Genomic DNA, 17,498 nt, shown 5'->3' with positions numbered 1-17,498 from the left:
GGTCGTTCAGTTCACCACGACCTACTTTGATCCAACACAATGGCCACAAACTCCCATATGGTCGCGGATATCAACATCCTGTCTGAATTTCTCAGCGACAATCAACTACCCGATCTCTCCACCACATCCCCAGTCGACTGCATTGTCATATGCGCCTCAGCCGTTCTTCACAGTGCCGAGGTCCTCTTCAAGACTCTTCAGCAAAGACCATCTCTTACCAGAGCTCTCGTACTGTGCGGTGGCATCGGGCACTCGACCGAGCTTCTTTATGATGCGGTGAGATCTCATCCAGTCTTTTCACGGATCGCTGATGAGATCCAAGGTCTCCCTGAAGCCAAAGTTCTCAACCGAATTCTAGATGAGTTCTTCGATCGATCTCTCATCACCAAAGAAGGTTGTGAGATTCTCCTTGAACCCCGATCTACGAATTGCGGACAGAATGCTTCATTCTCTCGCAAGGTCCTCGATGAAGCGGGCTTTCAGGCACCAACCACTTGCATTGTCATTCAAGACCCCACGATGATGCTCAGGACCAAGGCATCGTTTGAGAAGGTTTATGAGGGTATCCAATCTCCAGTCTCGGTTATTAGTTGCCCGGTATTTGTGCCGCAGGTGCAATTGTCCCGTGACGGAGTCATTGAGTATTCAGACATATCGCCGCCTTCAGAATTGTGGTCACAAAGTCGGTTTCTGGAGCTGATCATGGGCGAGATACCGAGGTTGAGGGATGATAAAGATGGTTATGGTCCTAAGGGGCGTGGTTTCATTGCTCATGTGGATGTTCCAAGCCATGTTGAGGCAGCTTGGTCTCGACTACAAGTTGTGGCTAAGAGCTCTAGATAGCATTATGAAGACATCGAGTGCAGATAGAACACAAAACAGAGACATTGTATGTATGTATGTATTGGAATATTTGACTACAATAGTATGGGAAATATGGGAACCGAGGCATCAACATGCAGATCCCGTGCATGGCTGCAATGCAAGTACGGCACATACAACCCCACTACAATCTGTACCGTATAACATAGGAGTTTGGCGAACTTTGGAGATGTTTCAAGAGATTTTTATAAAAAAACGAATCCTGGAAAGAAATAAAAAAAATCCCCTGACCCGGGATCGAACCAGGGACCTCAAGATGACAGGTTCTTTGCAGAACAGGACAATTACAGTCTTGCGCTCTTCCAGCTGAGCTATCAGGGGATGTGATTGGTTGGTTGGCCCATTTGAGCATCATGAACAGACCAAGACCTGGCTAGCGATGTCCACTTCAACTGAATTACAACCACGGAAGACTTAGTTTCTTGTCAAAAATGAAAGTATAGACTAATTACTTGGTCGAAATGGGCGTATCCAGATAAGGCGGCGGCAACATACCCTCCAATGTAGCTTTAATTTGAAGCGCCAACGTGCGTGAGTGCCACCGGTGTTGCTGTGTATAGCCACCCATCACCCAAAAGCCCTCAAGGCATGACTGCCTCTTCCACAAGCCACGGATCTCGCCCTCAGAATCGACACCCCATGTGGCGTCAATGCGAGCTGCAATCTCGCGAGGACCAAGCTTTTGCTTACCATTGGCCTCGCCGTTCATGCCATCCACGCCATCCTTGCCGTTCTGGGCACCGTTGGAGACCTGACTTGCAGAGCCGCCAAGGATCTCAGCAGCAGTATCGCGCACGTTTTTATCAGCAAATCCCGTACACCATATGACAGCATCCACGTCAACATGGCTGCCATCCGAGAACCGCAGCCCCGTCGCCGTGTATGCAACAGGCTCAGCATTAGCCTTGACACTAGCCTTGCCTTCTTCCAGCAGCTTGGTACCGCCCATGTCAACATAGTGTCCACCAGCACGCTCAATCAGGTTCTGTATCAAAACAAATTCTGGGTTGTTGCTGTCCAGAACGGGGAATCCAACTGCTGCCAGAGCTTTGTAGCGGTCTGGCTCCTGTGATGCAAAATGCGCAAACAAGTTTCGGGCGAGCTGGGCGTCTATGAATGACGGGAGTGTCATAAAAAGCTTATCTGCGCGTTCAACGCCAGCATCATAGGCGCCTAGGCTGGCTGGGTTATCGACGTACTCCACTGGAAACACGTATGTCGAAGAACGAACGTTCATTGTTGTTTGGAGTCCCGCAGCGTGGCAGTCTTCGAGGATATCGAAAGCTGTATTGGCGGAGCCAATGATTATCACTGACTAGATTGAAAGTGATGCGGTCAATATCGATTCCGCCTGTTTATTTTTCGCACCGGAGCTTCACTCACCTTCGCTCCTTTCTCCTTCAGTTGCTCGGCATTCTTGTATTGCTCTGAATGGATGCTGATACCTTTGTACAGGTGGTCATTTGCTATTGAGGGCATGTTCATTTTTTGGGATCCAATGCCTGTGGCCATGACAAGGTGTTTACAGATTGCTGTACGTTGACCGGCAGGAGTCTGGAACTTGACCATCCACCGCTTGGTCGATGGATCGTACTCTGTCCATTGAATCTGCGCCGAAGTGATCATGTTGAGATTGAAAGACTCGACATATCGTCGTACTTGAAAAGCCAGATCGTCTTTCGAGAGACGGTGGGGAGTGAGGAACACCTTGTCATAGTCTGGTTTGGGATTTCATATCAGTGACGCCTACTCGGATATTAAGGCATGAGCAACTTACCCATATAGGGCAAGTGGCAGAGCGAAGTGGGGACATGGAAACGCATGGAGTCATAGCGGAGAGCCCAACTGTCCCCTGCCTGGGAATTGCGCTCGGCCATGACACTCTCAACCCCTAGGGCTTTAAGGCGTGCCGCGAAGGTTATGGCTCTTTACCATCAAGTGGGAGGTCAGCATGGATATTTTCGAAGCTTTTTTGTCTTCTTACGCATTTCCGCCTCCAATTATGAAAACTTCAGTCTCAAAGCTGTCAATATCACCGAGTTGTCTTCCAGGAGAATAAAGTAAGGTTTCATTCTCTTTCTGCAGGTCCAGCTCTTTGAGAATGGTGCTCAGAACCCAGATTTTCCACTCGATTGTCTCGTTGGCGCCCTTAACCGGCAAGAGTACCACCTTTCCTTTGCAACTGGCGGCTGGCGAGCTAGTTTGGAAGGCAATTCCACAGTCAATGAATTGCTGTGTACACAAAATCAGCTACCCTTCACCAAGCTCTATTTCCACAGATCCAGGTCATTTGCTCACAAGAACTGGCGTCGCTGGGAAAAATACAGCCCCGCCGTCGACTGTTATATCTCCCTTGATGGCCCTCAGCTTGTTAGTCTCCAACAGACTGGCAGCAATTATGCCTGGTGTTTTGAAGGTCCGTAGGTGGTACGTTAGTGCTAGCTGGTCCTTCCAGTATGCCTGGTCCTTCCAGAAGCAGTCTTCCAGCGCCCCCACGTCATTTCTGGCCAGCGCGGTGTTCAAATTATCCAATACAACTTGAGCTTGCTTGGTAGGCTTATCACCCGCCATTAAAACCGGATCTATCGTTCCAGGGGAGAGAAGAGGAAGCGGATTCTTCGCCATCAACTTGAGGAGGTCGACGCGCGGGGGAAACTCATCGTGTAACGGGGACATATTCTTGTCTGTTGATCACATATTAGTCTTGTCAACGCAACAGACCTGTGTCCAGCGATCGTCTGGCAAAACTCACTGGCAGCCATTGTTGGATTTGAAATAAACGATGTCTGCCCTGTGTATGGTGTGAAGGTTTGACAGCCCTCCCTAATCGGTCGCCCTGGCGACAGGGAACAATGTCCCTACACAAAGGCATTCACTGATATTGGCGGATTCATCCATCTCCTCTGGAGCCTACGGATTGGTGCAGCGACGGTCCGTGTCCCCTAGTGGAACCCACGAGGGCTTGGGGGTGGCAGAGTATGTATTCCCCAGAGCTTTGACACCTATTCTAGGCCTTGGATATCACCCCCTTGCTCCGTCAAAATGACAATTGTTCGTCAAAAATGGGCCACGGTACTTTGCCAGTAGTTCATAGGTTCTGACCTCCGCCAGAAAATGGGGCTCTATAAGTCGAACCCTTAAATATGGGGCCATGTCTAGTCACTAACCTTTAGGTCTAAACTTCAACTGATCGGCAGCGTTATGTCCGCTGTCAGCTTTTTAACATTATGCCTATAGTGGGTCTATCAACTTTACCCAATTTTTCAGAATCCTTCTGGAAATCAAGAAGAGAAGCGAAATACCTTCGATTTATGCTCCATATTCCAATACACCAGGAATCCAGAGTGCAACTGGGTATTAATCACCAAAAGCTTTCAAGAAATGCCTGTGGGTTGCGTGGACATGTATATATTTTGTACGGGATGTGGACCCCAACCTACATGTTCCCCACAAATTACTGCTGTATTTACTTCCCACGGAATATGTTGTACATAGACCATCAACTTCACACCTAGCGTCGGATCTCAACAACCTATATATGTTGTATTTCCTCTCATCATCAGCTGATCAGCCGGTTCCTGACCCTTTCTATCTCGTCATACGGGGCCCAGGCCCGTTCTCCAGTGAACCCGGGGAGAATGTGAAGCTCTACGTGCAGCAATGCAAATATGCCTGGCAAGCCGTCAATAACATGACAGTAAAGGAAAAGGCCGAAGCTCAGGCCATGACTTTGTTATGGGGGCTTGCGCGGACCGGCTCTGCAATTCGCATATGCCCGGAAGCCAAGCATTCTTCGTATACTAGCGTGGAATTTTACTACTATAACCTCGACCTTCGCGCTTGCCACAGTAGTATGCCAGGAATAAACAAAAATAAAGACATAGTATATTTCTAGTTTACATACAAATTTATGCTCCAAAAAAAGCCCTAATATCTCTCTGCTTCCTCCCTTCCAATTCCCTCGCTTCCAATTCCCTTGCTTCCAATTCCCTCGCTTCCAGTAACCTTTCATGCCTATGAAGCGCGCTAATCAACTGGGTTTCTCCCTGCTCCTGCTGCTCCTCATATATACAAAGGGTCTTTAAAGCCTGAATAGCTTCATGATGGAGAACCTGGGCCTGTTCTTCCATGATCTCATCTTCGTCAACCTCTGGAAGAAATTCACTAAGTACAATATCATCAATAGCATCGAGATCATCTTCCACAACTTCATCCATAGGGTTAAGAAAGTTCTCAATATCCACAGGATTAGGAATCCAAGCTTCCATATTGCGTATATCAGATGATATCTCATTAACTAGTGATTGAATATCACTAGTAGGCTGAGTAGGTGGAACGTCAAGTGAGATTGAAAGCCCCTTTTGGAAGCAGTTCTTAATAGTAAGAGCTGAAACATCAAGCTCCCAAGCTTGAATTCCCCATTGTATAGCTTTCAATATATTCATTGAAGCCATAGGAGCTTGACCTTTATCAAATTCAACCAATATAAACTTCACCCATTGGCGCTTCCAATACGTTTTCCACGTATTAATAATACCCTGATCAAGTGGCTGGAACCGGCTAGTTGAATTAGCTGGAAGCCAGATAACCAGGGTATTACGAAGGGGTGAAGAGCTATTATTAATAGCTTTCACCGCAGATTCGTGAGCTGAGAAGTTATCCATAAGAAGCACCACCTTCCTATGCACCATGGAGGCGTCAAACCACCGAAGCCATTCTTGAAAGATATGGCTAGTCATCCAGGCTTTGCTATTCCACTTCCAGTGCATATTAAGATTATTAATATTAACGCGGGAAGCAGCAAAAGCGCGGGGCTTCTTAGCTGTGCCTATATAGTAGTTATTAGCATAGGAAGCAATAGTATAGGAAGCATACATACCAATAAACCATGGTTTTAGCTTCTCAGATCCATCTGCATTGCAGCAAAATAGGACTGATATCCTAGCCTCCTCCTTTTTTTTTCAGGTAAAGATCGGGTTGCAAGGCTTCGGTCCGGAATACGTTTCCAATAAAGGGCTGTTTCGTCACAATTAAATATATCCCGAGGACTATATAATTGGAGAGCCTGCCGAATTGGAATCATAGCTTCGGAAGCAAGCTCTGGAGTACTTCCATCTTCACCATGGTGGACACGACTATATATTGATTCCCGATGTTGGAATCCGGAAAGCCAGCCATTGCTAAATGAAGGCATCTCTATACCTTCATATACCGGTAGCTGGCCCTAGAAAAAGCGCGCCTTTCCACGGATAACCTCTTAGGTTATAGGAATATGGGATTCAACGAGCTTTACCTAATGAACAAGAGCTTTTTCAAGATCTGGCCATTTGGCTATGCGGGCGCGCTTTGCATTGATTTGGTGCTTCGAGAGATCGGCGTCAAGATGAAGGTATCGGGAGGAAAGGATTTCGGAGATCGTAGAGGGGGAGGGACGATGGTTATAGGCTTCATAAAACCATTGAGCGATTTACTAGAGAGTAAAGGGTTGATTCGGCGCTGCCACTTTCTGGGAGGTTGGGATCGATCGGCGAGGCATTTTGATTGGTTGAGAATGCTTGAAAAAGGGGCTATAAAACCTCGATATAACGAATTTTGTATGGGAGGAATGGTAATTAACGAAGTTCGTACGGTAGTAAGGGGGAGTTTCGTTATTACTATGGCGGATTAATTGGTGGGCAGGGCAGGTATTACTTTTAAAAACAGGTATTTGTTAAAACCGGGTTCGTTATAACGGGGGTTTACTGGTATATGTAAATAAATATATAGTGGAAATAAAAAATAATCCCCTGACCCGGGATCGAACCAGGGACCTCAAGATGACAAGTTCTTTTCAGAACAGGACAATTACAGTCTTGCGCTCTTCCAGCTGAGCTATCAGGGGAGTTCATGTTTGATGTAGCCGAATTAAGTATAATAAGCCAGAAAGATGGCCCCCCACCAAAGCAAAGCACCCGGTGATTCACCATCCATATTTCCAAGAACCACCAGCCAATATACCTGCTCTAACCGAACCGAGAAAACAACCAAACCAAGCAGATACACACCAATGATCCGACGAGCCCTAATCGCCGCCTCGTCAGCGCGCGCATCGCCCACAAGCACAGTATCAAGCGCCTCAGCCTGCAAGCTCCAACTCATCCGCCCATCATGGCACCTTGTACGCGCCCCCCAGCAAAGCAGGAACCTAAAACGCTCCTCGATAATATCTCCAAGGTCAAAACCAAACCAAAAACTAACAGCAAACCCGCACCAACAGAGCCCCAGCACCACCCGCCTCTTCACCACCACCCCATTCACAGCCTTCACAGCATCACCACCAACCAAAGACCCCTCACCCTTCCGCCTCTCCGCAAACAAAGCCGACTCCTCCCCGCCTCCCTCTTTCGAAGATGTCTATTACAGCCCTTACCAGCCAAAGCGCCAATGGCCACCGGATATGTCCAAGCTGTCCCCGAAACACCAGTTCAGGCTTGAGCGCAAGTACCGTCGTCGCGCGGCGCTGAAGTATGCCCGGCCGAAGTTTATGAAGGCTGTTACGCTGGGACAGTGGGTTGTTATTGGATGTGAGTTTTCGTTGAGATTGTTTGGGTTGGAGATTGGGGATCGCGAATTGCGTATAACTCTGCGGTGGATAATGTGGATGGATTTCGAGGAAGGATGCTGACTTTTTATGCTACTAGTTGTCATTGTCTATGCTGTGCTGTTCATGGAGTGGGATACGAATGATACTGCGTTCCATTCGGTAAGTGCTCTTTCTGCCTTGGGAATTATGTTCATTCGCATCTTGGCTAACATGATTTCGCCTCACAGATTCGGGAAAGCTTCTTTGCTGGTCTCCGGGCTATATTCTCCAGCGCGCCGCCTCCTGGTCCGAAAAGGGATCAGAAGGGTAATACAGCGTCGGAGGAGAGCTAGTAGTCGAGTCATATCGACCTGTGTCTGACATCAATATTTTGTATAATATTCAACTAGATTCCCTACTTGCATCTACAGCCCACCCCATCCGGGGTAGAAAATCTCAAAATTCAATAAGAAAACCACTGTCGATTCATTCAATTCTCATATCTGTTCATAGGTCATTTGTCATGAAGAAATCCCGTCGGAAGAACAGGCGTTGCTGTACCATGGAGAGAAGGAGAAAGAGACAGGAAAAAAATCAACAGTCTGTCTCTTCCTCGCTTGCTGCTCCGTCGCCTGTGCCAATATTTGGCTTCGTTACATCATGTCCGCAGGACTTCTCTGGACAAGGAAATGCAGTCAACATGCCGATAACACCAAGAATGCCAACGCCTGTCAGAAATAACAGACCACCAATAAACTCCAAAGGTCAAATAAACAAAAAATACCAACAAAATAAGTTGGGGTGGGGCTGCGTGAGGACCAGCCCTAACGCCGAGTCATGATAGTGTGAAACCCAAAGAAAAGATAGGAAATAAAGACAAGAGAGGAATGGGAAATTCGTTAAATCGAACCGGGGGGTTGCGCACCCGGTTCTTAAAGCCAGCTGCGCAGGTCACTCGACGGGGTAGTCGGACCAGCAGCTGGACGGTTGTCCGAGAAGTCTAGAGCAAGCTCTAGCCTGGGCGGCCGCTCATCGACGAGGCCTTTTCTAGGACTACCCGGCGCGGACTTCTTGGGGGATTTGGTGGGCGAGCCAGGTTCACCTGCTCGGGGCGGGCCTTCACGAACAAAGGTGTACGGCCAGCCATCATCAGCTGCCGCTGCGACCCAGGTTCGCAGGCAATCATGCACAGAGGAATAGAACTTCTCCTTGCAAGTACGCAGACTACCACCCATGACTTTCTCAAAACCAGAGGCACGGAGCTCATCACGAAGTTGGTTTCGTTCATCAGGGGTGGGCAGCATGGCAATCAGGCCGTTCACAAGATCGAGATGTGCCGCAAGATAGTTGGTCGCATCCCATTCAACACCTCCAACGTACGGGGCAGCCGGAACAGGAGGACGAGGGACTGGGAAGTGACGCTCGTTGTAGGGACGAGTGTCTACTGGTGTCTTTTCGCCGAAAAGGTCCTCCGACTTGGGGAGGGGAACCACATTCAGGTGATGAAGGAAAATCCAGAAGACCTCCTTGGTCACGTTGGTGATCTCCTTACACCACACTCTATAGGGTCGTGACTGGTAAATATTGGCAATGAAGGACAGTGGCTGGTTGTCCACTGGTGGCGCAGGGTCCTTGAGATAAGAAAGGATCTGTTTGGCGCGCTTGGTCGCCAATTCACCAGCAGGAGCAGTGGAGAGCTGCGTGAATAGCAGGTTTGCAATGATCCCTCGAGTGGTGAACTCACTGGGACCCTTCTTTTCCTCGTCAAAGAGCATATGCAGCAGAGCGGGGAAAAGCTCATCCTCGATGGCAGTGAGATGTGCCAAGGCTACAGATGTAGTGCACAGAGCCTTCAGACAGAGCAATGCCTCGTGCAAAAGGGTGTCTTCATGGTCCTCGCTGTAAAACGGGTCAGTTACTGGTCTGAATGAAGAGAGATGATAGGATACATACCGCCAGGTCATCTTCATAATGCGGTAGAGAAGCTGCACAATCTCATCCATTCCTCCCTCAGTGATAAAGTCATTGACCCAATGGACGGTTTCGTTACGTAGGAGAAGACGTAGTTTGTGCATCTTTCCCACCTCAACCATCTCGGGCTTTTGGATCTCTCTCAGGTAATGCACAAAGTCGGAAGGATCCGCCGCGGTATCGACAGCGGCCGCATCAGCAAGTGATGCTGTTGAGGCATTGGCTGATAGGGTGGTGTAGACACCAACAGGTTGGGAAAGATCCACAGACTTTGGCCGACGGCTCGATGCTTCACTATCCCGCCGCAACTTTTTGCCAGGCGACGAGGGGCCTTTAGTGAAGGTGAATCCGCGGCTCCTAGATCGTGATCGAGAGCCTTTGCGATCCTGAGGCTGGGAGTCTTCCTTGGATTCTTTGCCGCGTCCTCGGCGGCTATCACCGGTTCCCGCGCTGAGAGGAGTGATGTTCTCCGTCCGATCTTTCTGGATAAAATCAGCCTTGATATTGGTATCAAGTGAGCGCATCTTGTCTCTCATGTTATGAGGAATATTCCTCGCATCCTAGAGATAGGTTAGCCTTGTTATTCAAATTGATTGTATGTAGTATGGTCAACAAACCAGCAGCTTCTCGAACTCGCTTTCGAGATCCTTGGAGTTCAGGTGTTGATGCACTTCAGCATCTCGCTCCTTTGCATTGAATGCCGAGATAGCAGCCTGTACCCGTGAAAGCCGCTTGGGCTCTTCTTTTCCCATGGTAGGTGGGGATGTTTTTCGTGGACTCGGTGGTCCTCTGCTCTTAGAAGAAGCACTATCAGCTCGCCCAGCAGGGTCACTTTCTCCCGAAGGTGCGCGCTGCAACCCAAGAATATCCTTCACTTTGCGGTTTCCTGTCAGAATGTCCGACTTGGGGCGAGGCTTGGGGTCATTCGATTTGCCGAGGGAGGGTTGGTGATAGTCATAGAAGTTGCGTTGTTGGCTTGGCCCGTAGCCCTTGGGCGTATAGAGAGAGACTTCGTCCGCCACGGTCCGCTTCATGTCGGCGGTCGATTTTGGCCTCGATCGACCAATAGGCTCTTTGTGAACCGAGGCCGAGTCCTGTGACCAGACTGGGGATGGCATATTATCGATAAGGTCAGTCGGGCTGCGGTTTTCCTTATCGCGACTCTGTTTCGAGCCATCCTTTCTTCCCCGTTGGGACCTTTTGAGGATGGCCGAGAGACTGTTGGATGATTTGGCCTTCTTGGGCGAGAGATCCTCGCTCTGATCGGGCGTCTCCTCCGATTTACCATCCTTCCGCTCCATATAATTTCTCAGAGACTTCAATGAAACAGCGCTCTTGGTCTTCTTATGCAGGGCACCTTTGCTTTCCTTGCTACCCATCTTTGGCGCGGGCACTCCGTGGTCACCCACATCACGATTGGGGACAATCTCACTGAGTGGGCGGTAGCCAGTCATGGAGCCAGGCTCCTCGGTGAATGGGTAAGGGATGTTCTCGGTTGGCTTGCTTCTCTGCACAGGCCGCGGGGCCACGGCATCATCGGCTGATTGATTTCGTTTATGGGTTTTGGATGACATTATGGCCCGGAACATGGACTGTTTGGTAGGGGATCGGTTCGCATCGTCAAAGATTTGGGGACCAGAGGTACTCGCAGCCATCGCTATCCTCTTTGACCAGCAACTAAGTACATCTTGTTAGCAGATGAAGTGGATGAAGACCCGCGGAGGAGAACGGGTAGTTGCAGTTTGAACTCACGGGATCTGTGCAAACAAACGCAGAATAGAACAACAACGCGGTCACAAAAAAGGGAGATAGTCAAGTATAACCCTTCAATTTCAACAAAGAACAAAAAGGCGGGGAAGGAGATAGGACTGGTGGAAGGAAAAGAGAAGACCAAGATGGGCAAGCTGGGGAATTTGAAGAATCAACGGCGTCTTGCTGCCAACAGCAACCGTCATCGAGTATCAAGATGTTGATCCACTTGCCTCGACTTAGCGCATGAGACGATCCTTGGGGTTGGCTGGATTGAAGGTGAAGGAGTAAACAACGTGCGGGTAAAGAGGTTGCGAGGGGCAACGGAGGGACTTGGCGGTGAACATGGGGTTTATTAGCTGTTATTAGCCTTTCGATTGTACTTATTGAAAGTGCCTATGAGAGCTAGACATGTCATATTGCATATTATTGCCCATTCATTTTGGGTTTATTTTAAGTATGCATATAGTCCTTGCATGTTTGTTTGTTTGATTGTCATTGTTGTTATTGTTGCTTTTCCTGTTATTACTGAATCCGGCTGGTTAATATATATATTGGATAGATTCTTGGTTGACATCACTAGATACATCTACTTTAAAATATAAATGATACGAAAAAGCAATATCTACATTTCAATTATCTCATAGGGTATAGTTTGTAATTATCATTCCTCTTTGTTATTCTTGACCAAACATGTAACTCACCTGTGCCGATGCCGGGAGGACGGCCCAATTGAGAATAAATACACTATCGTATTACATGTAGTCATGTCGAGTGATCCTCAACCCACTTTTGCAAGATCTTCTGATCATATTTTATGCAGTTTGTGCATATAAGTATCTCTGACCGTTTACTGTTTGGGTGGAATTCGATCCACAACCGTTTGCGACTTCCGGTGCCGGGGAATTAAGGCGACCGCCTAGACCTCAAACCCAAACATAAAAACGTACGGAGTAAAAGAATATAACTAGAACGCGAGAGCGGCGATTTGCAGCGGGAACATATGTGAGACAAATTCGGTTCATATAGGGTTTGCGGGTTCCAGAACGGAGAACAACGAACATCGGGCAATTTCGGACTCTCATAGGATCCCACAAGTTACCCGTTACATGTCTACCTCTTTGCACCCAAGAACCCAAGGCTTAATTTAAGGTGGAATTGTTGACAACAAGAGCCAAGCCAACACTCAGAGCCAAGCCGATATCCAAAGAGCCAAGCCTGCAACCATGAATTGCCCCTCGCGGACTGACGACACACTGGACAACCCGAGCTGGAATCAAAGCCCACCGCCCTTCAGCCCGGACACCACTACACGGAATGACTTCAATGGTCTCGCCAATTCCAGAGTCCATCGCAGACATGCCAATTCTGCCAATAATGCAGCAGGAGATGATCCGTTATCCATCGATGACAGACCGAACAGTCAGCAAGACCGAGACCCCGGAAAGGAAAAGGTGCCAAGCGGCGAAGTGATCGCTGCGGACTCGGGAGGTGATTCACCCCCGAGGAGTAGCGGATCACCTCGCCAACCTTTCTTTACTTGTTTGACGTCTTCTACTCTGCACTGCGCTCGAACTTTGGCTAAATTCAGCCGTTTCATCGGCCCTGGTTTCCTCATTGCGGTTGCTTATATCGACCCCGGAAATTATGCCACCGATGTCGCAGCCGGTGCAGACTTCAAGTACGCCTTGTTGTTTATCGTTCTCCTTTCCAACCTATTTGCGATTCTTCTGCAGTCCCTGTGTATCAAGCTGGGATCTGTGACTGGTCTGAACTTGGCCGAAAATTGCCGAGAGCACCTTCCGAAATGGCTAGTGATTTCTCTCTATATTCTCGCGGAAGCGGCTATTATCGCAACTGATATTGCAGAGGTGAGTTTCAAATTTTGGTCTAGAGGGTTTTAATTGAAGTACTGACAAACTTGAAAGGTGGTTGGATCAGCGATCGCGTTGAACTTACTATTGAATATCCCCTTGGTAGCTGGTTGTGCTATCACATTGGTGGATGTTCTTTTCATTCTCATTTTCTACCGACCTAATGGCAAGATGTGGGGGCTTAGGCTGTTCGAGTTCTTTGTCATGGCTTTGGTGTTAGGTGTTGTTGTTTGCTTTTGCATTCAGCTCTCTCTAGTAAAGGGCCAGTCAGTTGGTGAAGTGTTCCGCGGATATCTGCCATCTTCAGCCATCGTTAAATCAGAAGGGTAAGTCTGTCTAATCTGCCTCTTCGCTGCCCCCGCAAAGCTCTCAGCTACTAACGCATCTACAGTCTTTACCAAAGTTGTGGAATCCTCGGTGCCACTGTTATGCCGCACTCCCTATTTCTTGGTAGCGGCGTGGTTCAATCTCGTCTGAAGGAATTCGATGTGAATTCTGGTTATGTGGAGACCTCTGTGCCCCTAGGAAACGCCGATGGCGAAGTAAAATATCGCCCATCGATCCATGCAATCCGCGGCTGCATGAAGTACTCGATCATCGAGTTGTCGCTGTCACTTTTCACCTTTGCCCTGTTTGTGAACAGTGCAATCCTAATTGTCGCGGGTGCTGCTCTCTATGATATTCCCGGCGGAGGTAATGCCGATCTCTTCGGAATTCACAGCCTGCTCTCAAAGTCGATTGCACCAGCTGCCGGCTTAGTATTTGCTCTTGCCTTGCTACTGTCAGGTATTTCTGCTGGAATCGTTTGCACAATTGCTGGTCAAATGGTGAGCGAGGGAATGCTGAACTGGAGCATTCGACCATGGCTTCGAAGACTCATCACTCGCTCGATCAGTATCATTCCCAGCATCATCATTGCTGCGTCTGTTGGCAAAGAGGGTCTTGACAGGACTTTGACTGCGAGTCAGGTTGTTTTGAGCGTTATTCTGCCATTTGTCTCGGCGCCACTTATCTGGTTCACTTGCCTCAACCGCTACATGACTGTTCGAACTGAAGAAGCTTCCGAACAAGAGGGTGAAGTTGATGTGGTGACAGTTCCGATGCGGAACAACTTACTTACTTCGGTGGTTGCAGTTCTTGTGTGGCTTGTCATCGTTGTGATGAATGTGGCCCTGCTGGTGCTAGTGGGAATGGGCAAAGCATCTTAGTCTCTAGATGGTGATACTTTCCATGACACACACAAAAAACACGCATCTGGGACGATAGAAATGACCAAGTACGTCCCTGATTACAGCGAAAATAGATTTATAGAGCTTGCATACGCTAATTGATATGATATGACGGATGAAATGAGAGCTTCAAAAATATGATATGAGCGTAGCTTATTGCAAGTTAGTTAAACACCCAATCAACTCCACTGCCTGTGCCTTGACACAAAAGAACACCAAGTTGCCGCTAAACAAAAGCACACTTTAACATTAATCTTATCCAAGTCCGCCTGCGGCCTCCTTGACCTTATGTTGCTCCGGCGGCTCATCAATAAACTGCGGGGGAGCCACCTCATCATGTAAGAAGCTCGGCATAGCACTCTCGCCCATGCTGCTCTCAAACATGGATTCCTCGCCAAGCGCCTCAAGCTCTGCATCCAACTCGGCCTCATCAACATCCTCAGGGACATCATAGGCCCGGGAGATGCTTTCTTGAATCTCATTTCCGACCTCCATCAGATCCGCCATTTCATCTTGCATCTGCTCGATCTTATCCACGTCGACCTTGCCATACTGCTTCTTGAGTTCCTTGGTCGTGGTCTTCATCGCGTCCACCGTCGTCATCACATTCTTCAAATTATCCTGCATCATGCCCGCCTGCTCCATGTTCCATGATTGCTGGGAGAGTTGGTCGCGCTGCGCCTCGTATTGTTTTCGTCGCTGAAGGACCTTGAGCGCTTTCTGTCGGAGTGCATTCTTGCCCGGCCCGTCGCGCATCTTGGCGATCTTGGTTTGGTATGTGGTGAGTTCGGAGTTGAGCGCTGCTAGCTTGACATCTATGCTGGAAACTCGAGTGTCGACCTGTTGTATGGTTAGTGGGGTATCTTGAGGGGCGGGGATGGGCGCCTTGGATCAGGCTTGTGCGGGCATCGTACATTGGTAATAGCGCCTTCAAGAGTCGGCTTGGGGCCTGAACTCTTTGTGCCAAATAGTCGGTTCATGATGGTGGGTTGGGTTGGGGGGTTATTATTGAAAGGTGAAGGTGAGGCAAATAGGCAGCGGACTTGTGAGCGATTCCAGACCACGCGTGGCCAGTGCTCAGTATAACCGCGATCGGTGGGCCGAAATGGTAATTAACCAATAGCTGGAACAGAGCAGTTCTGGTAAAAGCTGGTAAACTATAGAATAAGGACGAGTCTTGGAATGTAGGTGTTTCCTATGTATACATAAGTACATGCGTGTATGTACGTAGGTACCGGATTTCCTTCCACTTCTTGGCTTTCCCTTTCCGTTTTAGTCCTCAGGCCTTGCCGCTTTTTGTCTCACCGAGTAAAACTGAGCACGACCCTGTATTATATAAGCCCACTGATCTCCCCGGGGCCCGAGGTCCCCGGGAGGTCCCGAGAGCCCTGAGGTCCACCTGGGCAAGGCTGCACCTGAGCACCCGTGGACCTGGGCAGGTGCCCACCCGAGGCGCCACAATGAACTGATATCCGTGCGAGGTGTCTCAGATCTTATCCTCCAGCTTACCATATTTCTACTTGAGCTTGCCACTGACCTGCAGTGCTCAATGGCACCAAAATTGAGCTAAGGATACAGAGACAACATTGCGGACAACATTGCGCTCGAATTGCCAATACATGGACGATCGCTGATCCATAAGACCGACCCCTACTGATATGGCAAAGCCCCTGAAAATATATTCTTGATTAACTGTCAGAAAAACAATGATGGCGTGATAAGCCTACAGAAGAGACACTGCGTGCTTCCAACCGGACCTAGGTCTGGAAGGACAAGCTAGACTTGACAAGGGTATTGTTCCAAACTAGTGGGTTGTGTCTTGGTCGTTGGCCCATGCTGTGTACATATCTTGTATGGAAGCATTGTGATTGGGAAGGTATGTGATTGGGAAACTATCAAAATTAAAAATAAAAAAGTCATCGCCCGGAGGCGATCCGGCAGCTTGAGATCAAACGGCACTCAAACTGAGGATGGACGGGGATCCAAGGGGCAATGCACCAAATGTCGCCAACGACAACCGCTAGGCCAAATGCCCGCCATCCATTCATATATGCAGGGCAGTGCCATTTCTCATATCAAGTGAAAATAGAAAATGAACGGAGTTCAAAAATCTATGTTCTCTAAAAAGTTGATTTCCTAAACATAACTGTTCCATTTCCCTTCACACCAAGCCCATAGCTTATTCCCATAATCCAAACCCCCCCCTCCTTGGAATCCCCAGCCTTGATGAGGTCCTGTCGCGGAGTAGCCTTATTGGGGCGGATCCGACCCCAGGGGATGATGTACGAACCGCTGTTTTCCAACGCAATATCGGAAGAGAGTCCAGCATAAAGTTCCGTGTACGCGCCGTAGATCGCATCACCCAGGAGAACTTTGTTCAAGACGAACATGATTGGCGCAGGAGTCCCATTGAAGGAAGCCGTCTTCAAGTAGCCCGGGTTCAGACAAACACTGACGATTCCATCCTTGGCGTATCGACGAGCAAATTCCCGACTTAGGAACCAGGTGCCCGCTTTGGACGTCCCGTAGTTATCATTGAGACTCTTTGTTCCTTTATCCAACAGGTCGAAATTGACGCCGTTGGGTGGTGAGCCTGCCTCTGCCAGACCGCTCGATGTCCAGACGACACGAGTCTTGCCACTCTCGCCAGAAGCGGCGGCAGCGCGTAGCTGTGGGAGAAGGAGTTTCGTGAAGAGAAGGGTTGCAACGCATTGCATTCCTATCATGGGCTCGAAGACTTGGGCTTTGTGTTGGCCGATCGTAACAGCGCGTTGGCCCCGGTGCCGGCATTGTTCCACAGCACATCTAGTTTATCCTCTTGCTGAGCGAAGCTTTCCGCTGCGGCCTTGACGGGCAAGAGATCGTTCAGATCTAGATGCAGGAACTTGAGTTTGCCACTCGTATTCTTGGATTTTGATGCGTCGGTAATCGTTTTGATGACCGCTTCTGCTTTGGCCTGCGAGTCCAAGTTGGTCAGTACATTGGGGGCCAAAAAAAAAACCTTTTGGACTTACCTGGGATCGAGACGCCATGTAGACAGTCGCTTCGCTCGCGTAGAGGATCTTCACCAGCTCATGTCCGATACCTGCATTTCCACCTGTCACAATAAAAACGCGACCATTCTGCGAGCCTGGGGGAGCATTTGCTCAGTGAAAGATGGAGCCGGAGGATATGCCCGAGTGAGGGTGGCGCGGAGGCTTGAAAAAGTGCCATGATTTTGCCTCGATGAAC

General features: G+C 48.9%; 9 protein-coding genes across 9 annotated transcripts; 3 read left to right on the top strand and 6 right to left on the bottom strand.

The window, feature by feature from the left end:
• Positions 1-39: 39 nt before the first annotated feature.
• N7471_000723 (YdcF family protein) lies at positions 40-843 on the top strand (the record flags this gene model as incomplete). Its single annotated transcript, XM_057273444.1, has 1 exon — positions 40-843. One exon carries the CDS (start codon positions 40-42, stop codon positions 841-843), a length of 804 nt encoding a protein of 267 aa, XP_057141623.1.
• Positions 844-1,056: 213 nt separating this feature from the next.
• On the bottom strand, positions 1,057-3,831 carry N7471_000722 (uncharacterized protein; the record flags this gene model as incomplete). Its single annotated transcript, XM_057273443.1, has 7 exons — positions 3,635-3,831; positions 3,181-3,566; positions 2,867-3,114; positions 2,660-2,808; positions 2,266-2,600; positions 1,378-2,197; positions 1,057-1,193 (listed from the first exon to the last, which is right to left on the bottom strand). The coding sequence occupies exons 1-7, from the start codon at positions 3,642-3,644 to the stop codon at positions 1,057-1,059; spliced, it is 2,085 nt and encodes a 694-aa protein (XP_057141622.1). The 5' UTR covers positions 3,645-3,831.
• A 959-nt stretch (positions 3,832-4,790) lies between these two features.
• On the bottom strand, positions 4,791-5,150 carry N7471_000721 (uncharacterized protein; the record flags this gene model as incomplete). Its single annotated transcript, XM_057273442.1, has 1 exon — positions 4,791-5,150. One exon carries the CDS (start codon positions 5,148-5,150, stop codon positions 4,791-4,793), a length of 360 nt encoding a protein of 119 aa, XP_057141621.1.
• A 1,778-nt stretch (positions 5,151-6,928) lies between these two features.
• N7471_000720 (uncharacterized protein) lies at positions 6,929-7,797 on the top strand (the record flags this gene model as incomplete). The annotated part of the gene is made up of 4 exons (XM_057273441.1): positions 6,929-7,039; positions 7,139-7,445; positions 7,563-7,624; positions 7,693-7,797. The coding sequence occupies 4 exons, from the start codon at positions 6,929-6,931 to the stop codon at positions 7,795-7,797; spliced, it is 585 nt and encodes a 194-aa protein (XP_057141620.1).
• Positions 7,798-7,927: 130 nt separating this feature from the next.
• N7471_000719 (uncharacterized protein) lies at positions 7,928-11,070 on the bottom strand (the record flags this gene model as incomplete). Its single annotated transcript, XM_057273440.1, has 3 exons — positions 7,928-9,343; positions 9,398-9,975; positions 10,033-11,070. 3 exons carry the CDS (start codon positions 11,068-11,070, stop codon positions 8,377-8,379), a joined length of 2,583 nt encoding a protein of 860 aa, XP_057141619.1. The 3' UTR covers positions 7,928-8,376.
• Positions 11,071-11,072: 2 nt separating this feature from the next.
• Positions 11,073-11,370, bottom strand: N7471_000718 (uncharacterized protein; the record flags this gene model as incomplete). The annotated part of the gene is made up of 2 exons (XM_057273439.1): positions 11,073-11,283; positions 11,342-11,370. The coding sequence occupies 2 exons, from the start codon at positions 11,368-11,370 to the stop codon at positions 11,073-11,075; spliced, it is 240 nt and encodes a 79-aa protein (XP_057141618.1).
• A 1,020-nt stretch (positions 11,371-12,390) lies between these two features.
• N7471_000717 (NRAMP family metal ion transporter) lies at positions 12,391-14,246 on the top strand (the record flags this gene model as incomplete). The annotated part of the gene is made up of 3 exons (XM_057273438.1): positions 12,391-13,035; positions 13,093-13,364; positions 13,430-14,246. 3 exons carry the CDS (start codon positions 12,391-12,393, stop codon positions 14,244-14,246), a joined length of 1,734 nt encoding a protein of 577 aa, XP_057141617.1.
• A 276-nt stretch (positions 14,247-14,522) lies between these two features.
• On the bottom strand, positions 14,523-15,247 carry N7471_000716 (putative SNF7 family protein (Cta1); the record flags this gene model as incomplete). Its single annotated transcript, XM_057273437.1, has 2 exons — positions 14,523-15,107; positions 15,182-15,247. The coding sequence occupies 2 exons, from the start codon at positions 15,245-15,247 to the stop codon at positions 14,523-14,525; spliced, it is 651 nt and encodes a 216-aa protein (XP_057141616.1).
• Positions 15,248-16,024: 777 nt separating this feature from the next.
• Positions 16,025-17,299, bottom strand: N7471_000715 (Glucose/ribitol dehydrogenase; the record flags this gene model as incomplete). Its single annotated transcript, XM_057273436.1, has 4 exons — positions 16,025-16,048; positions 16,466-16,936; positions 17,071-17,223; positions 17,282-17,299. 4 exons carry the CDS (start codon positions 17,297-17,299, stop codon positions 16,025-16,027), a joined length of 666 nt encoding a protein of 221 aa, XP_057141615.1.
• Positions 17,300-17,498: the final 199 nt, after the last annotated feature.

This window comes from Penicillium samsonianum (assembly GCF_028829775.1).
Source record: "Penicillium samsonianum strain IBT 33392 chromosome Unknown utg000001l_segment0_segment0, whole genome shotgun sequence".
Taxonomy (NCBI): domain Eukaryota; kingdom Fungi; phylum Ascomycota; class Eurotiomycetes; order Eurotiales; family Aspergillaceae; genus Penicillium; species Penicillium samsonianum.
This window is presented reverse-complemented; position numbering and strand designations above follow the sequence as displayed.